Genomic DNA, 19587 nt, shown 5'->3' with positions numbered 1-19587 from the left:
TTTGCGGTTTTATAGCGTTTTTATCGGGAAAAACCGCAAAAAAACCGCGAAAAAACCGGAACGTGTGAACGCAGCCTTAACATGTGAAAAGCCAATGTTAAACTATGACAGCGGAATTATCAACACGCCAACATGGGGATTCATCATTCTTTTCGCCAATTGGCAACCATGTGACACGATCGCAGAGCAGAGACCCGATAGGTTGCAATGACAGCCAGAGGTCTGTTGAAGACCTTCGTGACTGTGGCTGGACTTCAAAAGAGACTGTGATTTTTAATATAAGCAGCAATACTGTGATATTGCTGTATAGTAAAAGGTTCAGGTCTTCTAAGGGAACTAATGCATACAGTAAAAAGTAAAAACAAAAGTTTAAAAAATGTTAAAATGTCAAAATAATTAACCCCATCGGTAAACAATGTAAACAGAGGAAAATTCAAAAGGACAAAATTGTATTTTTGGTCTCCACAATACTATGAAAGATGCCGCAAGAAGCAATCAAAATGTCATATTTATCCTAAAATGGAAAAATCATCTTGCCCCACCAAAAAAGCTCTCACACAGCTCCATCTACTGAAAAATGAAAACGTTATGGGTCTCAAAAAATGGCGACACAATCTAAAAAAAATTTTTTTTTTTACAAACTTCTGATTTTTTTCACCACTAAAATAATACAAAAATAGAAAAGTTTGGAATCAATGTAATCAGACTCATTAGAACAATAATATTGTCTAGTAATTTTAATCACACAATTTATGCCATAATATCAATTCCCAAAAATCAATGTCAGAATTAGGTGGGTTGTTTTGAATGTAGCCATTCAAAAGTACAACTCGTCGCAGCAAAAAGCAAGCCCTAATACGTTTATGTGGACAGAAGAATAAAAAAAGTTGTAGGGGAGGAAGTATGAAAAATGAGAAAATGGAAATTGGCCATGTTGAAAAGTAGTTAAGTTGGAGACAGATAACACAGGATGTAGCAATTATAGCAAATGAATGGAGACTGCTCATTCACCCTTGTCTCTGCACAGTGATCCCTGCATGTGTCAGAGGATAGGTCTAAACTGTTCTTCCATAAAAGTCAACAGGTTGTGTTATTAATAACTGTTCACTGCTAAGAGAAATAGCTCAGGCAAGATACAAATTTATGGACAGAAAAAAGAAATGAAAAATATTGCAGTCAGAAAATAAAGAAAAGGAGGAACGTACAGTAGTAAATTTGAGTTAAAATGCGTATACAGTCTTTTTTTCACCACTTCCTGAACAAAACTGTTTTTGCTACAATATGTATGACAGAAAGTGGAAGGAATTATATTATCCATTATCCAAAAAATATCGGATATCGCCAATACCGATACCAGTGCAAGTCAATGGGACACAAATATCGGAATGTAAATAAGCCCTTTCAGTCCTTCTACATCCTGTTCCGGAGGGGGGAAGAGTGTGGGCGGTGCATGGGCGGACACTATGCGTGTCTGTGTGTGCAGGCGGGGTCTGGGCGGGCCTGCTGGGGATCTGTATGGGCCTCTCGGGGCTCTGTGCGGGCTGCTGGGGGTCTGTGCGGGCCTGCCGGGGCTCTGTGCGGGCTGCCGGGGGTCTGTACGGGCCTGCGAGGGCTCTGTGCAGCCTGCGAGTGTTTTGTGTGGGCTAAAGGGGGTCTGATCGGGCCTGCTGGGGCTCTGTGCGCCCTGCCAGGGGTCTGATCGGGCCTGCTGGGGCTCTTTGTGGCCTGCCTGGGGTCTGTATGGGCTTGCCAGGGTTCTGTGCGGCCTGACAGGGGTCTGATCGGGCCTGCCGGGGCTCTGTGCAGGCAACTGGGGCTCTGTGCAGGCTGCCAGGGGCCTGATCGGGCATGTCGGGGCTCTGTGCTGGCTGCCGGGGCTCTGTGTGGGCTACTGGGGGTCTGATCGAGTCTGCCGGGGCTCTGTGCGGGCTGCAATGGGTCTGACCGGGCCTGCCGGGGCTCTGTGTGGGCTGCCGTAGGTCTGTGTGGGCTGCTGGGGCTCTGTGCGGTCTGCAGGGGCTCTGTGAGGACTGCCGGTGGTCTGTGCGTGTGTGCAAGCATTGTCCGATGGGACTACAAGTCCCATCAGACGATGCCTGCTACAGTGACAGTGATTGACACATTAGCCAATGATGGGACAGTAGCAGTCCCATCATCCGGCTAATGTGTTAAATGAAAAAGAAACAAGAAGAAAACATACATACTACATACATACTACATACATACTACATGGACTACATATTTTACAGCGGTGGAGGAATACAGTGCTGAAGGATACCTTCCTCCCGTCACTTTTTTTTGCAGGTGCGCTGTACAGCACCTGCAAAAAACTTAAAATAATAAACCGTATACAACGTGTCTGCCGTAGTCCAATTAATAACGAGTGTCCCACGATGATCTCCCCTATAGAACAGTGACATCGGGTGATGTCACTGCTCTATAGGACCCTCAGTGACACACTGACTGGAGACAATGGCTCCTGCAGTGCATCACTGAGGTTACTATAGTTCAAAGTCTCACTTTATGGCAATTTCTGCGTGGGAAAATTTCTCACACAGCAATGACAAAAGTGAGACTAGGGACTATTTTTTTTACAGTGGCTGAGGAATACAGTGTGGAAGGATACCTTCCTCCCATCATTGTATTCCTGGAGCCCCTAGAGAGAGGTCACATCAGCTGATGCTGCTGTTCTCCACGGGAGATCGTCGTGGGACACTCGTGGATTTCTGCGGATCAGGGAGTATATTGGTTGTTTGTTATTTTAATATTTTTTACAGATGACACTTGTTTAGGGGATCAAAATGACAAGTAATGGTGAGTATGTACTCTATGTTTAATGTACTGTATGTCTATATGTATGTATTATATGTAATGTATAAATGTACTGTATGTAGTATGTATGTAGTATGTATGTAGTATGTATGTTTTCTTTTTGTTTCTTTTTCATTCAACACATTAGCCGGATGATGGGACTACTACTGTCCCATCATTGGCTAATGTAGTATGCATGTATGTAGTATGTATGTAGTATGTTGTATGTATATACAGTATGTATGTATGTAGTATGTATGTAGTATGTATGTATGTAGTATGTAGTATGTATGTAGTATGTATGTAGTATGTAGTATGTATGTAGTATGTAGTATTTATTTAGTATGCATGTAGTATGTATGTAGTATGTAGTATGTAGTATGTATGTAGTATGTAGTATGTATGTAGTATGTATGTAGTATTTTTTTTTTAATTCAACACATTAGCAGCATGATGGGACTACTACTGTCCCATCATTGGCTAATGTGTCCATCACTGTCACAGTAGCAGTCTTCGTCTGATGGGACTTGAAGTCCCATCGGACGATGCCTGCACACACGCACAGACCCCCGGCAGCCCGCACAGAGTCCTGGCAGCCCACACAGAGCACCGGCAGGCCCAATCAGACCCCTGGTAGCCCGCACAGAGCCCCGTCAGCCCGATCAGACCCCCTGCAGCCCACACAGAGCCCCGGCAGGCCCAATCAGACCCCCGGTAGCCTGCACAGAGCCCCAGCAGCCCGCACAAATCCCCGACAGGCCCTATCAGACTCTCGGAAGCCCGCACAGAGCCCCGGCAGGCCCGATCAGACCCCCGGCAGCCCGCACAGAGCCCTGGTAGGCTGCACAGAGCCCCGGCAGGCCCGTACAGAGCCCCGGCAGTCCGGTTCAGACCCCCGGCAGAAAGCACAGAGCCCAACAGAGCCCCAGCAGCCTGCACAGAGCCCTGGCAGGATGCACAGAGCCTTGACAGGCCCGATCTTACCCCCGGCAGCCGCACAGACCCGACCGCACACATACACAAGCAGTCTCCGCCCATGCACCGCCCACACTCCATTATAGTGCATCATTGCACTATGTGGGAACTTCTGATTTCGGTATCCGATATCGCAAAACTATCGGAACTCGGTATTGGAATTCAAATACAGCGAATATCGGCTGATACCCGATATTTGCAGTATCGGAATGCTCAACACTACTCTTACCTCATAATTGTCAAAATCTGTATTCACTGCAGATTTTACCCAAGAACCAAGAATTTATTTTGAGAATGAATGATTGGTCTAGGAGAAGAAAGACATATCAGAAAATTTCTTATTTTCATGTGCTTGATTGATTTATGGGGAAAAAATGCAAACGACAGCTACCAGTGATCTCATGTTCAAATAGCTTAGTGGGATTAAATATATATATATATATTTATATATATATTTTTTAAACTATTTTAAAAAAATTCTTCGTAAACGCAGGTAAAATTTAAAATCTATCCCACAAATGTTTTTGTATTCTATTATCACATCATATGGTAAATTCAATTCTTACAGTGTAAACAACAACTCAGCCTACCGAAAGCAGCCCTCCTACAGCTACACTGGCAAAGAAAAGGGTAATGTTGTTGTGAACTTTTGATTTTCAGGCTCAATATCTCACCATCCACTACTGCTTTCAACGTGAGACAACCATCATTTTATAGAAAATCATCTTCGCTGTTTCATATATAAATTTGACTCGCAACTGTTTAATATATGATTAGTTATCCAGTTTCTTTTTGTGTCATTGCATTCTTACTGTTTTGCTCCTACTGGTGGAAAAATATTTTTCTTCCTGTATACTACTAATTAAAACCTTTTCTCACATCGCTAATAGCTCAGTGTATTATTGGGTTGATTCCAAAGCGAAATGTCACTGGTTCAAATCAAGGAGCAGCCATGAAGAAGATTTCTCAAGAAAAGAGAAACAGCATCATCCAGCTTATCAATAGTGGTCTCTCAGTTTACAAAATTGGCAAACTGCATTATGGGAGTTGCATTAAAAAGCCAAAAGGTGAACATCCAGTCAAAATATCTTAGTCAATCGAAGTCAACAAGTCGGGTCATCACAAGGTCTATCAGTCTTGGCATGACAAACACAGCTGAGAAGGTGGCTCGTATGCTTCATAATATTGAGATTATAGATGTCCACGCAAGCACTGTGCATTGCATGTTACACAAGTATGGAATGGTGGCCCGAAATAAAGTGAAGAAGCCTCAACTTCATCATCATCATCATCATAAGAGTCGTTCTTTCGAGTTTGCAAAAAAGTATAAAAAGTGTACAGCCCGAAGAATGGCAATGGGTGATTTGGAGCGATGAGACAAAAGTCAGTCGAATAGGATCTGATGGGTGCAAATAGGTTAGGAATAAACAAAGGGGAAAAGCTAACGAATCGAGAAATTGAGGGAACTGTCAAATTCGGTGGAGGAAGTGTAATGATATGGGGTTGCTTCACAGCCAAAGGCATTGGATACTTGACCAGAATTGATGGTGGTCCCAATGCTGAGCTATATGCGAGTATCCTACAAGACGAGTTACTTCGTACACTTGAGTACTATAGGTATAAAAAGAACAGCATAATGTTCCAGAAGGACAGCGACCCGAAGCATATGTCGAGATTGGAGAAGAAATAGTTCAATGACAATAAAGTAGAGGTGCTGGATTGGCCCCCACAATCCCCAGACCTCAACCCAATCAAACACTTGTGGGTAGAGTTGAAGATAAAGTTGTATACATATGCAAGTGAATCAACAAGTATGCACCATTTTTGGGAATGGGTGGAAGAAACCTTGGATCAGATTTCTGTAGAGTCATGCTTGAATCTGATCGAGAACTTTCCCAAAAGGATTCCGGCAGTGTGGAAAGCCAAAGGTGATTTACAAAATACTAACAAAAAATAAAACTTTTAATTCAGAATTTTATGAGCAAATCATTAACAATGGATTGACATGACCAGAATCTGCATAACTAACCATACTGTATGTTGCATAGTTGCAAGTTAAACTTATGTGTGAGATTGCCAAGATAATTGTCTATAAAATGATGGTAGTCTCACTTTCAAAGCAGTAGTGGACGGTGAGTTACGGAACTTGAAAATCAAAAGTTCAAAACATTGTTACCCTTTTGCACATCAGTGTAAGCACATGCATGAGTGTCTATATAAAAATAATATGCAAATTGCCTCTTCTGAGAAAAAGAGGACTTAAACTCTATAGCGCCACCTGTTGGAAGTAGCGATCCTACAAGTCACAATCAACCCTTTAACAAGTCGTGCAATATGACTTAGGATAAAAGCCAAATCAGTATCTCAATTCGCAGACACGGTGTTTCGGGCTGTTGGCCCTCGTCAGTGCGAAGCATGAGAACTGATTTGGCTAAAATACGAAAACATATATAACCCACAGCAAATCACTAGAAATGAGAATAATCAATCACAGAGAAGCTCACCCACCAAATACCCGACACGTGATTCACTGTTCTTTTGTCATTGAAAAAGCTGAGTCCTAACCCGGAGACTCTGCTGAACGGTGACATCACTGACAGGACAAGAATGGTGCTGGACACTGGAGAGAGTGGCGGTATTTGAGCATATTAATACACTCACACTACATTACATGCATATATTCACACATTTAATTAAAAAAAAATAGTTAGGAGTGCTTATTTAATGTTAGATTCATATTTAAACTAGTGAAACAGCGATTGGACTTTTTTATTCACTGTATAAAGTTCTTTCACAAATTTCCTTCTAACATATAGTGTTTGTTACTAATCTATGTACATTGAGGTTTAAAAATTTCCCAAATTTTATAGAATCTAACCAGATTGTGGTCAAACTATTAATTTCTGGGTATATAGTCATAGAGGAAAATGCGTGACATTGTTTGATATGTCTAGAAGCAAACTGTTATTATTTTTTATCAATTATTTTAAATTTTATGTCTCAGTAGCAGTTTTATTTGCCTTTGAATTTTTACTTTTTTAGAAATATTGTTTAATGACCGCCAATACGTCTTTTAACTGACCTGAGATATAAGAGAATAGCCTCCCCATACAGGTAACAATCCAGCATCTGTTGGTTGTACACTATAGCTGACAACTTGCTGTATCAGCCACGATCAATATTTGCACCTTCTAAATCTGTTTAACCCCTTAGATGCTGCTGTCAATAGTGACTACATCATTATAAATGGTTAACAGAGTGTGGGGGCTTCTTCTTTATCCCAATTGGTGCCCTCAGATCATGATTTTGTTGTCCTGATGTTTGCCATAGCAATTCATGACCAAATAGCGGCCTTAGAGTCTGACGGCTGTAGTAATCTGTTTAGAAGTTAGCAACATTTAGGTGGTAAAAATACACATTTTCATTTCTGTCATGCCACTTTGCATTAATTCCTGTAAAGCACCTGAAGGGTTAATAAACTACCTGACAGCAGTTTTCAATATGTTAAGGGGTGCTGTTTTTAAAATGGTATCACGTTTGGGGGTTTCCCAATATATGGGACCCCTAAAGTCACTTCAAACATGGATAAGTCCCTAAAAAAATTAATGTGGTAAATTTCTTTGAAAAAATGAAAAATTGCTGCTACATTTTTAAACCTCCTAAAATGCTAACAAAATAAAATAACATTTTACAAATGGTGCTGATGTAAAGCCGACATGTGGGAAATATTATTTATTAATGGTTTGCTGTTGTATGACTATCTGGATTAAAGGGATAATCATTCAAATTTAGAAAATTGCTAATTTTTTAACATTTTTCTCAAATTTTTTATATTTTTTATAAATAAACACAAAAAATGTTGAACTAAATTTACCATTATCATAAAGTATAATGTGTCACGAAAAAACAATCTCAAAATCACTGGGATTTGTTGAAGCGTTGCAAAGTTATTACCACATAAAGTGACACTGGTCAGATTTCAAAAATTTGGCTCGGTCACTAAGGGGTTAATTATGTAATACTATGTATTAATAGAAACAGTCAATATTTTGTGTCGAGTGTCCATAATGATTTTGAACTAAGTAGAGCATCTAGTAAGGATCCTTTTATTTTCCAATAATATTTTCTTCTTGTCATGCTAGCAGGCAAGATATCGATCTATGTTAGTCCAGTATGTTTTTTGCACGAAGTACAGACAATATTCATTTTTATCATATCTCTAAATACTAAATGAGTATGACTATTTTTCGTAATGCACATTCTTGTAACCATAGTCTTCATAGGAGACCCACATTATACTAAATATCATAAACATAATATTTGACACATTACTGTTTTTTACTTTTTTGTCATTTTCATTGCTTTAAGAAAATAAAAAAAGCAAAAATAAGAATAACCATCACCATAAATAACAGATCTCATCTGCCCTGAAGCAATAAAGTCTAGGAAAGCCTGCACATTTTTGTTCATTACAGCTGATAGATGATGCCCATTTTATTCGTACTAGTACAAAATTGAGCAAAAATGTTTTGTCTTGATGTTTCATTATATTTTCTAAAAAGACCTTAAATTATAACATTCTACAGTGCAACTTCCAACACCATGATCAATATACAGTCTATGACTTCATTATGAGCAACGTAGATATTATTAATTCTACTAAGTAATATTTTAATTGCGGAGTTAATCTATTCCCATATTGAGGTCAGATGCCATCATCATCCAAGGATCTTTATGTAAACATCAATGCAAAGGCTAGCACCCAATCTAGCCAATATTGTCCGAATTTACACTATGGGCAAGTAAGGTTTAACAGTCACAATAGTCATGGAAATCATGTTTTTTCCTTATAATACCCCAGTCCAGTGTTAGTATTGGTTATTTCCTTGGATTAGGTCATATGGTGCTTTGTAAAATTTGATTTGACCCAATGGTACTGGAAACTCTAGTCATCGGTCCATCACTGAAGATGGACCTATTGCGGAGAACCTTAAAATTGAAAGGTACTAAGTTAGCGCTTTTGTATGAAGGTGCACAAAAGTCATTAAAATGTAGTGTGTGGCTAAGGGAACATAGACGTGCCAAAACATACATGGCAGAAGAGGCTGAGATTTTTAATACAATAATACTAGGCTAGCCACCATATGTGGTTGACCTTGAAGGAAAGTACATAGAATGTAAACTTTTATAAGCTTTAACTTTTCTGCATAGTGGCACTCAAACATTGATTATTTAAGGAACATCAATGGGCATGTGTTGTAATTATGCTAAAACTGCAGAATGCTTTTGTTCATGTATTGTATTTATTGAATACATTTTGATATATTTATGTAATTTCTCTTGAATTTCTTGCTTCTGTATTTTAGTGTATGCAGGATTTTTTACACCAATACAATAAGCAAAGTAAGACACCCATGAATCTGGTAATGTTTCACTTTGCCATAGAACACATTTCTAGAATAAGCAGAATCCTGAAAATGCCAGGTGGGCATGCTCTACTTATAGGTAAGATGTTACCATAATCATGTTATTGATCTTGAGATTTATCATGTTTTACCATTTTTGTGATAATTTTTAGCTCAATAGCAAGTTCAGTATGATTTCTTTACAGTATTTGAACAATACTCCCATGTAAACAGTTACCAACAATTAAAAAAATGCTCTCTGAGCTTGCTGAACATGGTATCACCATTTCCCAGTAAGAGCAAGTTACAGTAATGTGATCTCCACCTTACAGACATGTATGTCAAATTCTAAGCATATCCCACCTAGTCAAAAGTTTGGACACACCTGTTTATGCAATGGTTTTCTAATTATTGGAATGTGTGTATCGTTGATTCTGACTGAAGGCAACAAAACCACAATGGAACACATATGGACACAAGGAGTACAATAAGCCAAGATATGTGTTAAACTTGCGATCCCTCAAAATACCTGCCTTTTACACTGATGACAGATTTACAGACCCTGAACCAGAGGTCTCAAACTGCATTCCTCAAGGGCTGCAAACAGGTCATGTTTTCAGTATTTCCTTGTACTGCACATGTGATAATTTAGTCACCTACACACATAATGATTACAGCATTTTGTCCAATGCTAAGGAAATCTTAAAAACACGTATGGTTTGCGGCCCCCGAGGAATGCAGTTTGAGACCCCTGCCCTAAACACTGTCAAGTAGCTTTGTCAGGTCGACACCGAGATTGACTTTCCAAAAGTCTTGAAGGATTTCCAAAAGTCTTGAAGGATTTCTCAGAGGTTTTGAGTATTTTGGTTGCTTTAGCTTCACTTTGGCATATTGTGGAGGTCATGTCATCTTACACTGCATTCCTTCCATTTCCTTCTAGGTTGCTTAGCCTTCATATAGTCTGGCGATGTGTTTTGAGCCATTGTCCTGTAGCAGTACAAAATATTATCAAAAATTGGAGTATCATTTTAGGCACCAATTACGGTATTTAGGGCATTTGACATTACCTAGTCCTCATGAATTTCCTTACAGGATCTCTTCAGGGTGGTGCAAACGCATACAGTGAATTAAATAGAACATCAAAGATGAAAAGAATAGCAGCATTAACCCAATCCTTGGTCAACTTGTGATTTTAATCCAATTACAAACACAACATAGTTACATGTGGAGATGCAGGTGTCTGTGGAGTTTTTCAATTGAAAAGAAGACCTGACGGACTACGGCCATTTCACGCCTTCCTGGCGCTTCCATGAGTCCATAATGGTAGTGACATTACAACACTTCCATTTATAAAGGGAAGGAAGAGTGGTTCCAACTTGTAAGTGTGATAACAAATAACATACAATTAAAAAATACAAAAAGTGAGGGCAATTACATTAGAACCAAACTAACATATCCAGTTTGTCGTTCAGACCAAGGGGTCCTTGAGCATCTTTTTCTAAAATGCATTTTGCTTCTCATTTCAATAATAACTTATTGTAAACACCTCCATCTTTTGGGTAATTTACATACTCAATTCCTGCAAAGCGCAGTACTTTAGGGTCTGCATTATGACATTCGTCTATATGTTTTATCAATTTTAAAGAGCCTTTTTGAGTGGTAATTATGTGGAAATTTTCTCTAAAATGAATAGGTAGTGGTCTAATTGTCTTTCCAATGTAAAAGAATTGACATGGACAGTATATCACATAAACTACATTTTTGTGCATGTATTGCCAAGTTTTTAACACTAAGGTTCAGATATGGCTTTAAGAAAGGCAAATACTTGCAATATAATACAATTTTATTTGAAAATGCAAAATTAAAGGAATAGTATGATTGCATACACTTTTGTATATGTTAACAACAAAGGTTAAGTACATATAAAGATTAAATACTATACATGTAATGATTAATTACATATAAAGATAAACTACATATACACGCATCATCACCAAGGAGCTTTTAAACATCATCCGTCTGGAATTTCAGGGAAGCAACACCAAGACAGAGAACCCTTGGAAAATTCACAACACTGCACAGGCATCCCCAATTATGCAGGTATCACAACACTGTACAGATATAAATACAGGTACTCAAGTTTCTGCTTCTACCTTAGTCATATTTCTCTTGCCTTATAAAGTGATTGTCCTCTTTTTCTCAGAAGAGGCAATTTGCATATTTATTTCCCAGAGGAGCATTGCGTGGCGAATAAGCCTCCTTACCTTGACAAGCCAGAGATGGTATGTCACTCTCCATAAGGAGAAACGATACCCCTTAGACCCCAGTCCAGAGCCTCTCACCTAGCCAAATCAGTTCTCATGCTTCGCACTGATGAGGGCCAACAGCCCGAAACACCGTGTCTGCGAATTGAGATATTCATTTGGCTTTTATCCTAAGTCATATTGCACGACTCGTTAAAGGGCGCTATAGAGTTTAAGTCCTCTTTTTCTCAGAAGAGGCAATTTGCATATTTACACTATGTAGTAACTCTAGTTTCACCTTCACCAGTGGCCAGCTTTCAAGATAAGATGAAACAGTGATATCATGCACACATCAAACAATGGGCAACAAACCCTGAATATAAAAGTCCACAGACAGAGGTTGTCTACCACAGACAGAGGTTAAATAAACCTTCATGTTTTACAAAATCACATTAAACATAGAGAAACATAGAACTGTTTGTGAGGTACAAGCTTTCAGACAATAAGTAAACAGTTCTCATGATTGTGCTACTATGAGCATTTTCTGTCTGTAAATGTATGACCAGCAATGCTGCTCTCTCATGGTCTGAAAGCATTCTGTATTTTTCAATATGGACTCAAAATATCCATTTTTATATTCACACTACAGTGTGGCATGTAATTAATTTCTTAGCTCTATTCGATACTGGATCTATTCTTAAATTCTTCCCTATTATATGCATCTGGCAGAAAGAACAGCTGCCGCAACCAAAATTACCTGTTGGGCTATTTTCATGTAACCAAGATGGTTTTCTTTTATTTTCATGAAATCTCTTATGTACTAATATATCATTAAGATTCCTGCTCTGTCTATATGGCATTAGTGGTTTGTTCTTTGCTATTATAGCTAGTTCTTTGTCACTTTCTATTAAGTGCCAGTTTCTCTTTATTGAAAATGTTATCATAGTCAGACTTGGGTTTTGTTTAAAACTGAATATGAATCTTTTGTTATCCCTATTCGAATTAGCTGTTTTGTTTTCTGGGTTTTTTAATAACACCATATGTGTTTTTTTTTCGTAGGTCTATTTTGGGCTTCATTTAGTAAGGTTATTGGATAACCTCTTGTTAATAAATTATTCGTTAATTCCTTTGCTTGACTTAGAAAACCTTCAATCCTATTGATTTTTCTAAGTCTTAAATACTGGCTACATGTTAAACTTTTTTTATTATGTTCGGGAAATGCACTATTGTAGTGAAGAAGCATATTAATTGCTGTCGGCTTTTTAGTTTCAAAAAGTTTTATTGAAATTTCAACATTCAACAATTATAAAACGTAGTTTAAATGTGAGTATGCTCCCTCGCAGGGGAGTCTATTAACGAGAAATAAAAGAACACATACCTATCATGGATGTAAGGGGGGACACTACAAAGACAACACAAGGAATAAACATGGAGGGTAAGGGGGTCTGCATTTACATTTTAATTTGTCACAAACTTTGTCCCCACAGATCGAATCACTATGGGGACAGACGTAGAGTCCGACTCAGGAGTAAATTAGGCTGCAAGTCCATCCATGGGCTCCATATCTTAAAAAACTGATCCCACATATCATTTCTAGTAGCCTCAATGCGTTCATAAAACATGATGTTAGTCATCCTTTCCTTGACCATTCGTAGCGACAATGTGGGAGACCTCCATTTCGAAGCAATGTGTATTTTAGTAGCCATAAAAAGAAAAGTAACCAACTTAAATAGGTTTTTAGAAAGAGTCGGGTGTCTCGCCCCAAGCAGAAAAACAGAGGCATCCAAATGGTCTACTAGCAGATTTATCTGTTGCCATAAGTTGGACACCACTGGGCACGTTCACCATATATGTTTCATATCCCCAGGTAAGTTACATCCCCGAAAGCATAATTCTGAGACATTCGGGAATATGCTATGGAGTTTAGTGGGCACCAGATTGCTGTTGGCTTTTTAAAGGCTTTTGATATTATTTTACCCTCTTCTATTTTAAATTCACATCCAAAAAAATCCGTTTTTTTTCAGTGAAATGAGATGTAAATTTCATAGTCATAGTAGTTTTTTTATGCAGATACTGTACAAATTCTCCAAAGAAATACATCATCCACAAACCAATAGTATGCACAGATGTATTTCTGGTATGGGTTTTTTGGCTATAGACATATTCATTTTCGTAATGAGCTAAAAACAAATAAATGAAAGTGCATGCAACAGATGTCTGGAAATACCTGTTGATGACAAAAGAAAAAGCATTATCTGAAAGAACAAAGTTCAAACCTTCAAGGATAAAGTCTATCCAGTCTTTTAAATCAAAAGTTTTTTCTTACAAGCTTTTTACAGTTTCTATTCCTAATTTTTGTGGAATACGGGTATACAGACTTTCCACATCATTTGCCGCTAGTTTGGAATCTTCCTGCCAGTCTATCTCAGATGCGATTCTTGAAAGTCTCCAGTATCCTTTATATATGTTTGAAATATTTTCAATAGTGGTTTTAACTGCCTGTCCAGGAATTTGGACAAGGATTCTGTAACAGACCCTATTCCAGTAACAATAAGACGTCCTGGAAGTAATTTTAAATTTTTATGTAATTTTGGTATACAGCTCTGGCAAAAATTAAGAGACCACCACATCAAAACCCTGTCATGGGCAGCTCAATATCCAGACCTAAACCCCATTTAAAGCCTCTGGAATGTAATCAAGAGGATGATGGATAGTCACAAGACATCATATAAAGAAGAACTGCTTAAATTTTTGCGCCAGAAGCAGTGTGTAAGACTGGTGGAAAGCATGCCAAGACACATAAAAGCTGTGATTAAAAATCATGGTTAGTCCACAAAATATTGATTTCTGAACTCTTCCTGAGTTAAAACATTAGTATTGATGTTTCTAAATGATTAAGAACTTTTTTTCTTTGAATTATTTGAGGTCTGAAAGCATTATTTGAGGTCATATGATGAAAAGACAATTTAACTCCTCCCAAAAAAAGTGTTGTGGGGTTAATGTTTATAGTATTAGACACCATTGGTGTTTCTTATTCAAAATTAGAAACAATTTGATTTCTTCAGCCATATCTTTATCCTTTTGTGTGGTAGATGCTGAACATCCTAGTAGATGAACTTTTTTATTTTTATTAATATCTACTGCATCTTTTTATGGATTTTTGTTAATAAATTATTTATTCAGATGCATTTTTCTGGTTGATTTGTAAAGATCTACTATAAATTCGATGAAATCAAAAGCGGAGGGATTTGCAGAGGGGAGAAACAGGGGAGTAGCAAGGAGAGAGGTGCATTAGTCGGGCAGCAGAGTTGAGTACAGACTGGAGTGGTGCAAGAGAGATAGCGGGGAGGCCACAGAGGAGGGTGTTGCATTAATCGAGGCAGGAGATGATGAGGACACGCACAAGAGTTTTAGTAGATTGAAGGCTGAGGAAGGGACAGATTCTGGAAATATTTTTGAGTTGGAGGCGACAGGAGGTGGCAAGAGTTTGGACGTGAGGTTTGAAGGACAGGGCATAATCGAGAGTTACTCCGAGACAGCAGATTTCTGGTGAGGGAGAGAGCATGATGCCGTTTACCATAATAGATAGGTCGGGTAGGGGAGGTACGTGAGATGGAGGAAAGATGATGAGTTTGGTTTTGTCTCCATTGAGTTTTAGGAAGCGAGAGGTGAAGAAGGAGGATATGGCTGATAGGCACTCCTGGACTCTGGACACCAGAGAGGTGACATCTGAGCAAGAGAGGTAGATCTGAGTGTCGTCCACATACAGGTGGTACTGGAAGCCATGGGACTTTATGAATTGTCCTAGGCCATGGATATAGATGGACAAAAGTAGGGGCCCCAGGACAGAGCCTTAAGGGACTCCAACAGAGAGAGGGTGGGAAGAGGAGGTAGTGTGGAAGTGGGAAACGCTAAATGTGCGGTCGGTAGGTATGAGGCAATCCAGGACAGGACAAGGTCTTTGATCCAAGGGAAGAAGGAATCTGTAGAAGTAGGCAGTGGTCAACTGTGTCGAAGGCAGAGGACAGGTCGAGAAGGAGGAGGATGGAGAACTGTCTGTTAGCTTTGGCTAAGTCATTAGTAATTTTGGTCAGGGCAGTTTCAATGGAGTGGTGGGGTGGAAGCTATATTAGAAGTTGTCAAGGAGAGAGTTAGATGAGAGGTGGGAGGAAAGTTGAGCATGGACATGCTGCTCAAGGAGTTTGGACGCAAATGGGAGCAGTGATATGGGGCAATAGCTGGGCACAGCAGTTGGGTCAAGGTTAGTTTCTTTGAGGAAGGGTGTGATGGTGGCATGATTGAAGTAAGAGGGGAAGGTACCAGAAGATAGCGATAGGTTGAAGAGCTGAGTTAGGGCTGGAATGAGCGTGTTAGTGAGGTTAGGGAGCAGATGGGAAGGGATGGGTCAAGTGCACAGGTGGTGAGGTGTGATTTGGAAAGGAGGTGAGGGAGCTCTCCTTCGGTAATGTTGGAGAAGGAGGTTATTAGGGAAGGGCAGAGGTCTGGTATGTGGACTGGTGGGGTGGTGGAACAGTAAAGGTTTGCTTTGTTTGGTCAATCTTATTTTTAGGTGGCAAAGTCCTTGGCAGAGATTAGGGGAGTTGGAGGTGGCAGTGGTAGGCAGAGGAGAGAGTTGAATGTGCTGAACAGTTGTTTTGGGATGCAGGATAATAAAGATATAAGGTTTGTGAAATAGATCTGTCTAGCAGAGGTGAGGGCTAATTTGAAAGCAAGTGTAGCTTGTTTGAAGGCAGTGAAGTCATCTGGAAGATGTGTTTTCTTCCAATGCCGCTCCACGACCCTGGATGCTTGTCGGAGTTTTTTGGTGAGATTGTTATGCCAGGGTTGCCTATTGATTTGTTGTACTTTGCCATGCATGAGAGGGGCGACTGAGTCTATGGCTGATGTGAGGGTAGCACTATAGAAAGTGGTGGAGCTGTCCATGTCATGGAGTGGAGATATGGAGGACAGAGGTAGAAGAGAGTCTGAGAGTCTGTGAATATCTAGGTGCACAAGGTTTCTGCGAGGATGTGCTAGTGGCTGGACATTGGGAATGGGTGAGGAGGGCAAGGATGAGAAGGTGAGTAGATGGTGGTCAGAAAGGGGGAAGGGAGAGGTTGTGAGATTAGATCGGGAACAGAGGCAGGTGAAGATGAGCTCTAGTGTATGTCCATCTGTGTGGGTGGCTGGGGAGGACCACTGAGTAAGTCCAAAGGGTGAGGTAAGGGACAAGAGTTTTGAGACTTCTGACTGGCAGGTGTCAGTAGGGATATTAAAGTCACCCATGATGATGGTGGGGATGTCAGCAGAGAGAAAGTGAAGAAGCCAGGTGGAGAATTGGTCAATGAAGGCAGTGTCTGTGCCTGGTGGTCGGTATATGACAGCCATTTGGAGATTACAGGGAGAGTAGATGTGGACAGAGTGAACCTCGAAAGAAGGGAGGATAAGGGAGGGTGGGGGATGGATAGGGTTGAAGGAGCAGATTTGGAAAGAAGGAAACCCACTCCTCCGCCATGTCCGTTGCCAGAGCAAGGAGTGTGGGTAAAGTTGAGGCCACCATAACTCAGTGCAGCAGGGGAGGCCGTTTCAGGGGGCATCAGCCAGGTCTCCGTGAGGGCCAGGAAGGAAAGGTTGCAGGAAGTAAAGAGATGGTGGATCACGTGGAGCTGGTTGTGATTGGAGTGGGCTTTCCAAAGTGCTCCAGAGAGAGGAAGCAGGGGGTGGGGGTCAGTGACATAGATTTTAAGTGTGAGGGATTGCGGTAGTTCCTCTTAGTGTGAAAAGTAAAGAGGTGAGGAGTAGTGTAATGTATGAGGCGGGAGGGCCAGGATTGGGGATATGTCGCCAGCAGTGAGAAGAAGCAGAGAAAGGGAAAGCAGATGGGTGAATGAGAATGGTCGGCTTACAATATATTTTAGTAGGAGAGGTCTGAGGTTAAGGAGCAGGTTTGCAGATGAAGCAAGGTAGGGGGTAAGAGAGAGATGGAGATAGTTATTTGGTTCGAGGGTGCAGGGGTTTGGGGATAGCGAAGGAGGGTGAGGATTAGTGGAGCAAAAATGGTGAGGGCAAATGTGAGCATGGTTAAAGAGCAGGGTAAGAAAAGAAAAGGTAAGCAAAATTAGAAGACAGTGATTAGTCTTACTGTCTGACCGATTTCTGGACTATTTTTGGTATATTTCTGATGTTACACTTAAAAGATGTCACACTACAAATGATGTCATATCTTGCCAAGGTCATATCTGACTGCTCCATTCAACTTATATCATTCAATATGGGTACTTTTTAAATTTATTAGTCTGTGTTTTATGCCACTTGAACACATTATTGGTTTCATAGTTGCTTTTGCCACGTAGAAATTTAACTTTCTTAGATTGTTTTATTTCTGCTTGCATAGGAACTCATTTTTTATCCAGTTTATTAAAAAACACTTTTTGTTGATTATCAGTTAGTTCACCCAGTTCAGATTTTGCTTTTTCAAGTTTGCAATTAATAGTGTCCAAATCTTTTTCATTTCTTGTTCGTTGTAACAGATTCTGTGAGCATTCCAGGTGTACTTTTTCCCATTCTGATTGAAAAGTTAAGTCTTCCTTAAATTGTGAGATATCTTAACCCCTTAATCCCATATGACGTATTATCCCGTCGAGGTGACCTGGGACTTAATTCCCAGGGATGGGATAGTATGTCATAGGTAATTGGCAGCCCTCACGGGGGGAGCACGGCCGATCTCCACCGTGAGTCAGCTGATTATTACAGCTGACATCCGGCACTATGTGACGGGAGTGGTCACTGACCACAGTGCACATGATTGCAGCATTACGGCGGCATAGGGAAGCATCACACAGGGAGTGGGCTCCCTGTGTGCTTCCCTGAGACCCTCGGAACAATGCAATGTGATCTTAGGGTCTCCTACATCCTCCACCCTGGAGGCCCCGGATTCAAAATAGCCATGGGGCTCCTTCTCCGGGTCCTGCAGGGAGGTGACTTGCAAGCGCCTGCTTAGAGCAGGCGCCGGCAAGCCTGGAGCACTGCCTGTCATATCGCTGATCTGACACAGTGCTTTGCATAGTGTCAGATCAGCAATCTGACACTAAACTGTGATGTCCCACACTGGGACAAAGTAAAAAAGTAAAAAAAGAAAATATTTACATATGTAATTCCTAAATAATGAAAAAAAAAATATTGTTACAATAAATACATTTCTTTATCTAAATAAAAAAGCAATAAAAGTACACATATTTAGTATTGCCGTGTCCATAACGACCCGACCTATAAAATTGTCCCACTAGTTAACCCCTTCAGTGAATGCTGCAAAAAAAATGTGGCAAAATCCAACGCTTTATCATACCGCCGAACAAAAAGTGGAATAACACACGATCAAAAAGACTATTTTATAAATAAATACGGTACCGCTGAAAACGTCATCTTGTCCTGCAAAAAACGAACCACTATACAGCATCATCAGCAAAAAAATAAAAAAGTTATAACTCTTAGAATAAAGTGATGCAAAAATAATTATTTTTTTTGTAAAATAGTTTTTATCTTATAAAAGCACCAAAACATAAAAAAATGATATAAATGAGGTATCGCTGTAATCATACTGACCCGAAGAATAAAACTGCTTTACCAATTTTATCAAACCTGGAACGGTATAAACGCCCATCCCAAAAGAAATTAAAGAATAGCTGGTTTTTGGTCATTCTGCCTCACAAAAATCAGAATAAAAAGCAATCAGAAAATGTCACATGCCCAAAAATGGTACTAATAAAAACGTCAACTCATCCTGCAAAAAAAAGACCTCACATGACTGTGTGAACCAAAATATGGAAAAATTATAGCTCTCAAAATATGGAGACGCAAAAACTATTTTTTGCAATAAAAAGCGTCTTTTATTGTGTGACAGCTGCCAATCATAAAAATCAGCTAAAAAAACCCGCTATAAAAGTAGATAAAGCCCCCCTTCATCACCCCCTTAGTTAGAGAAAAATAAAAAAAATTTAAAATGTATTTATTTACATTCTCCCATTAGGGTTAGGGTTGGGGCTAAAGTTAGGGTTGAGGCTATAGTTAGGGTTAGAGTTGGGGCTAAAATTAGGTTTAGGGCTACAGTTAGGATTGGGGCTACAGTTAGGGTTGGGACTAAAGTTAGGGTTAGG

At 39.8% G+C, this 19587-nt stretch overlaps 1 protein-coding gene across 1 annotated transcript in view; it reads left to right on the top strand.

The window, feature by feature from the left end:
• Positions 1-19587, top strand: part of LOC138674484 (dynein axonemal heavy chain 3-like) — a 3367401-nt gene that overhangs the window by 2471175 nt on the left and 876639 nt on the right. The window contains 1 exon segment of the mRNA XM_069762320.1: positions 9153-9291. Within this exon segment, the coding sequence (XP_069618421.1) occupies positions 9153-9291 (139 nt within the window).

This window comes from Ranitomeya imitator, chromosome 4, assembly GCF_032444005.1.
Source record: "Ranitomeya imitator isolate aRanImi1 chromosome 4, aRanImi1.pri, whole genome shotgun sequence".
Classification (NCBI taxonomy): Eukaryota; Metazoa; Chordata; class Amphibia; order Anura; family Dendrobatidae; genus Ranitomeya; species Ranitomeya imitator.
Note: the sequence above shows the minus strand (reverse complement) of the source record. Positions and strands in the feature narration are given on the sequence as shown.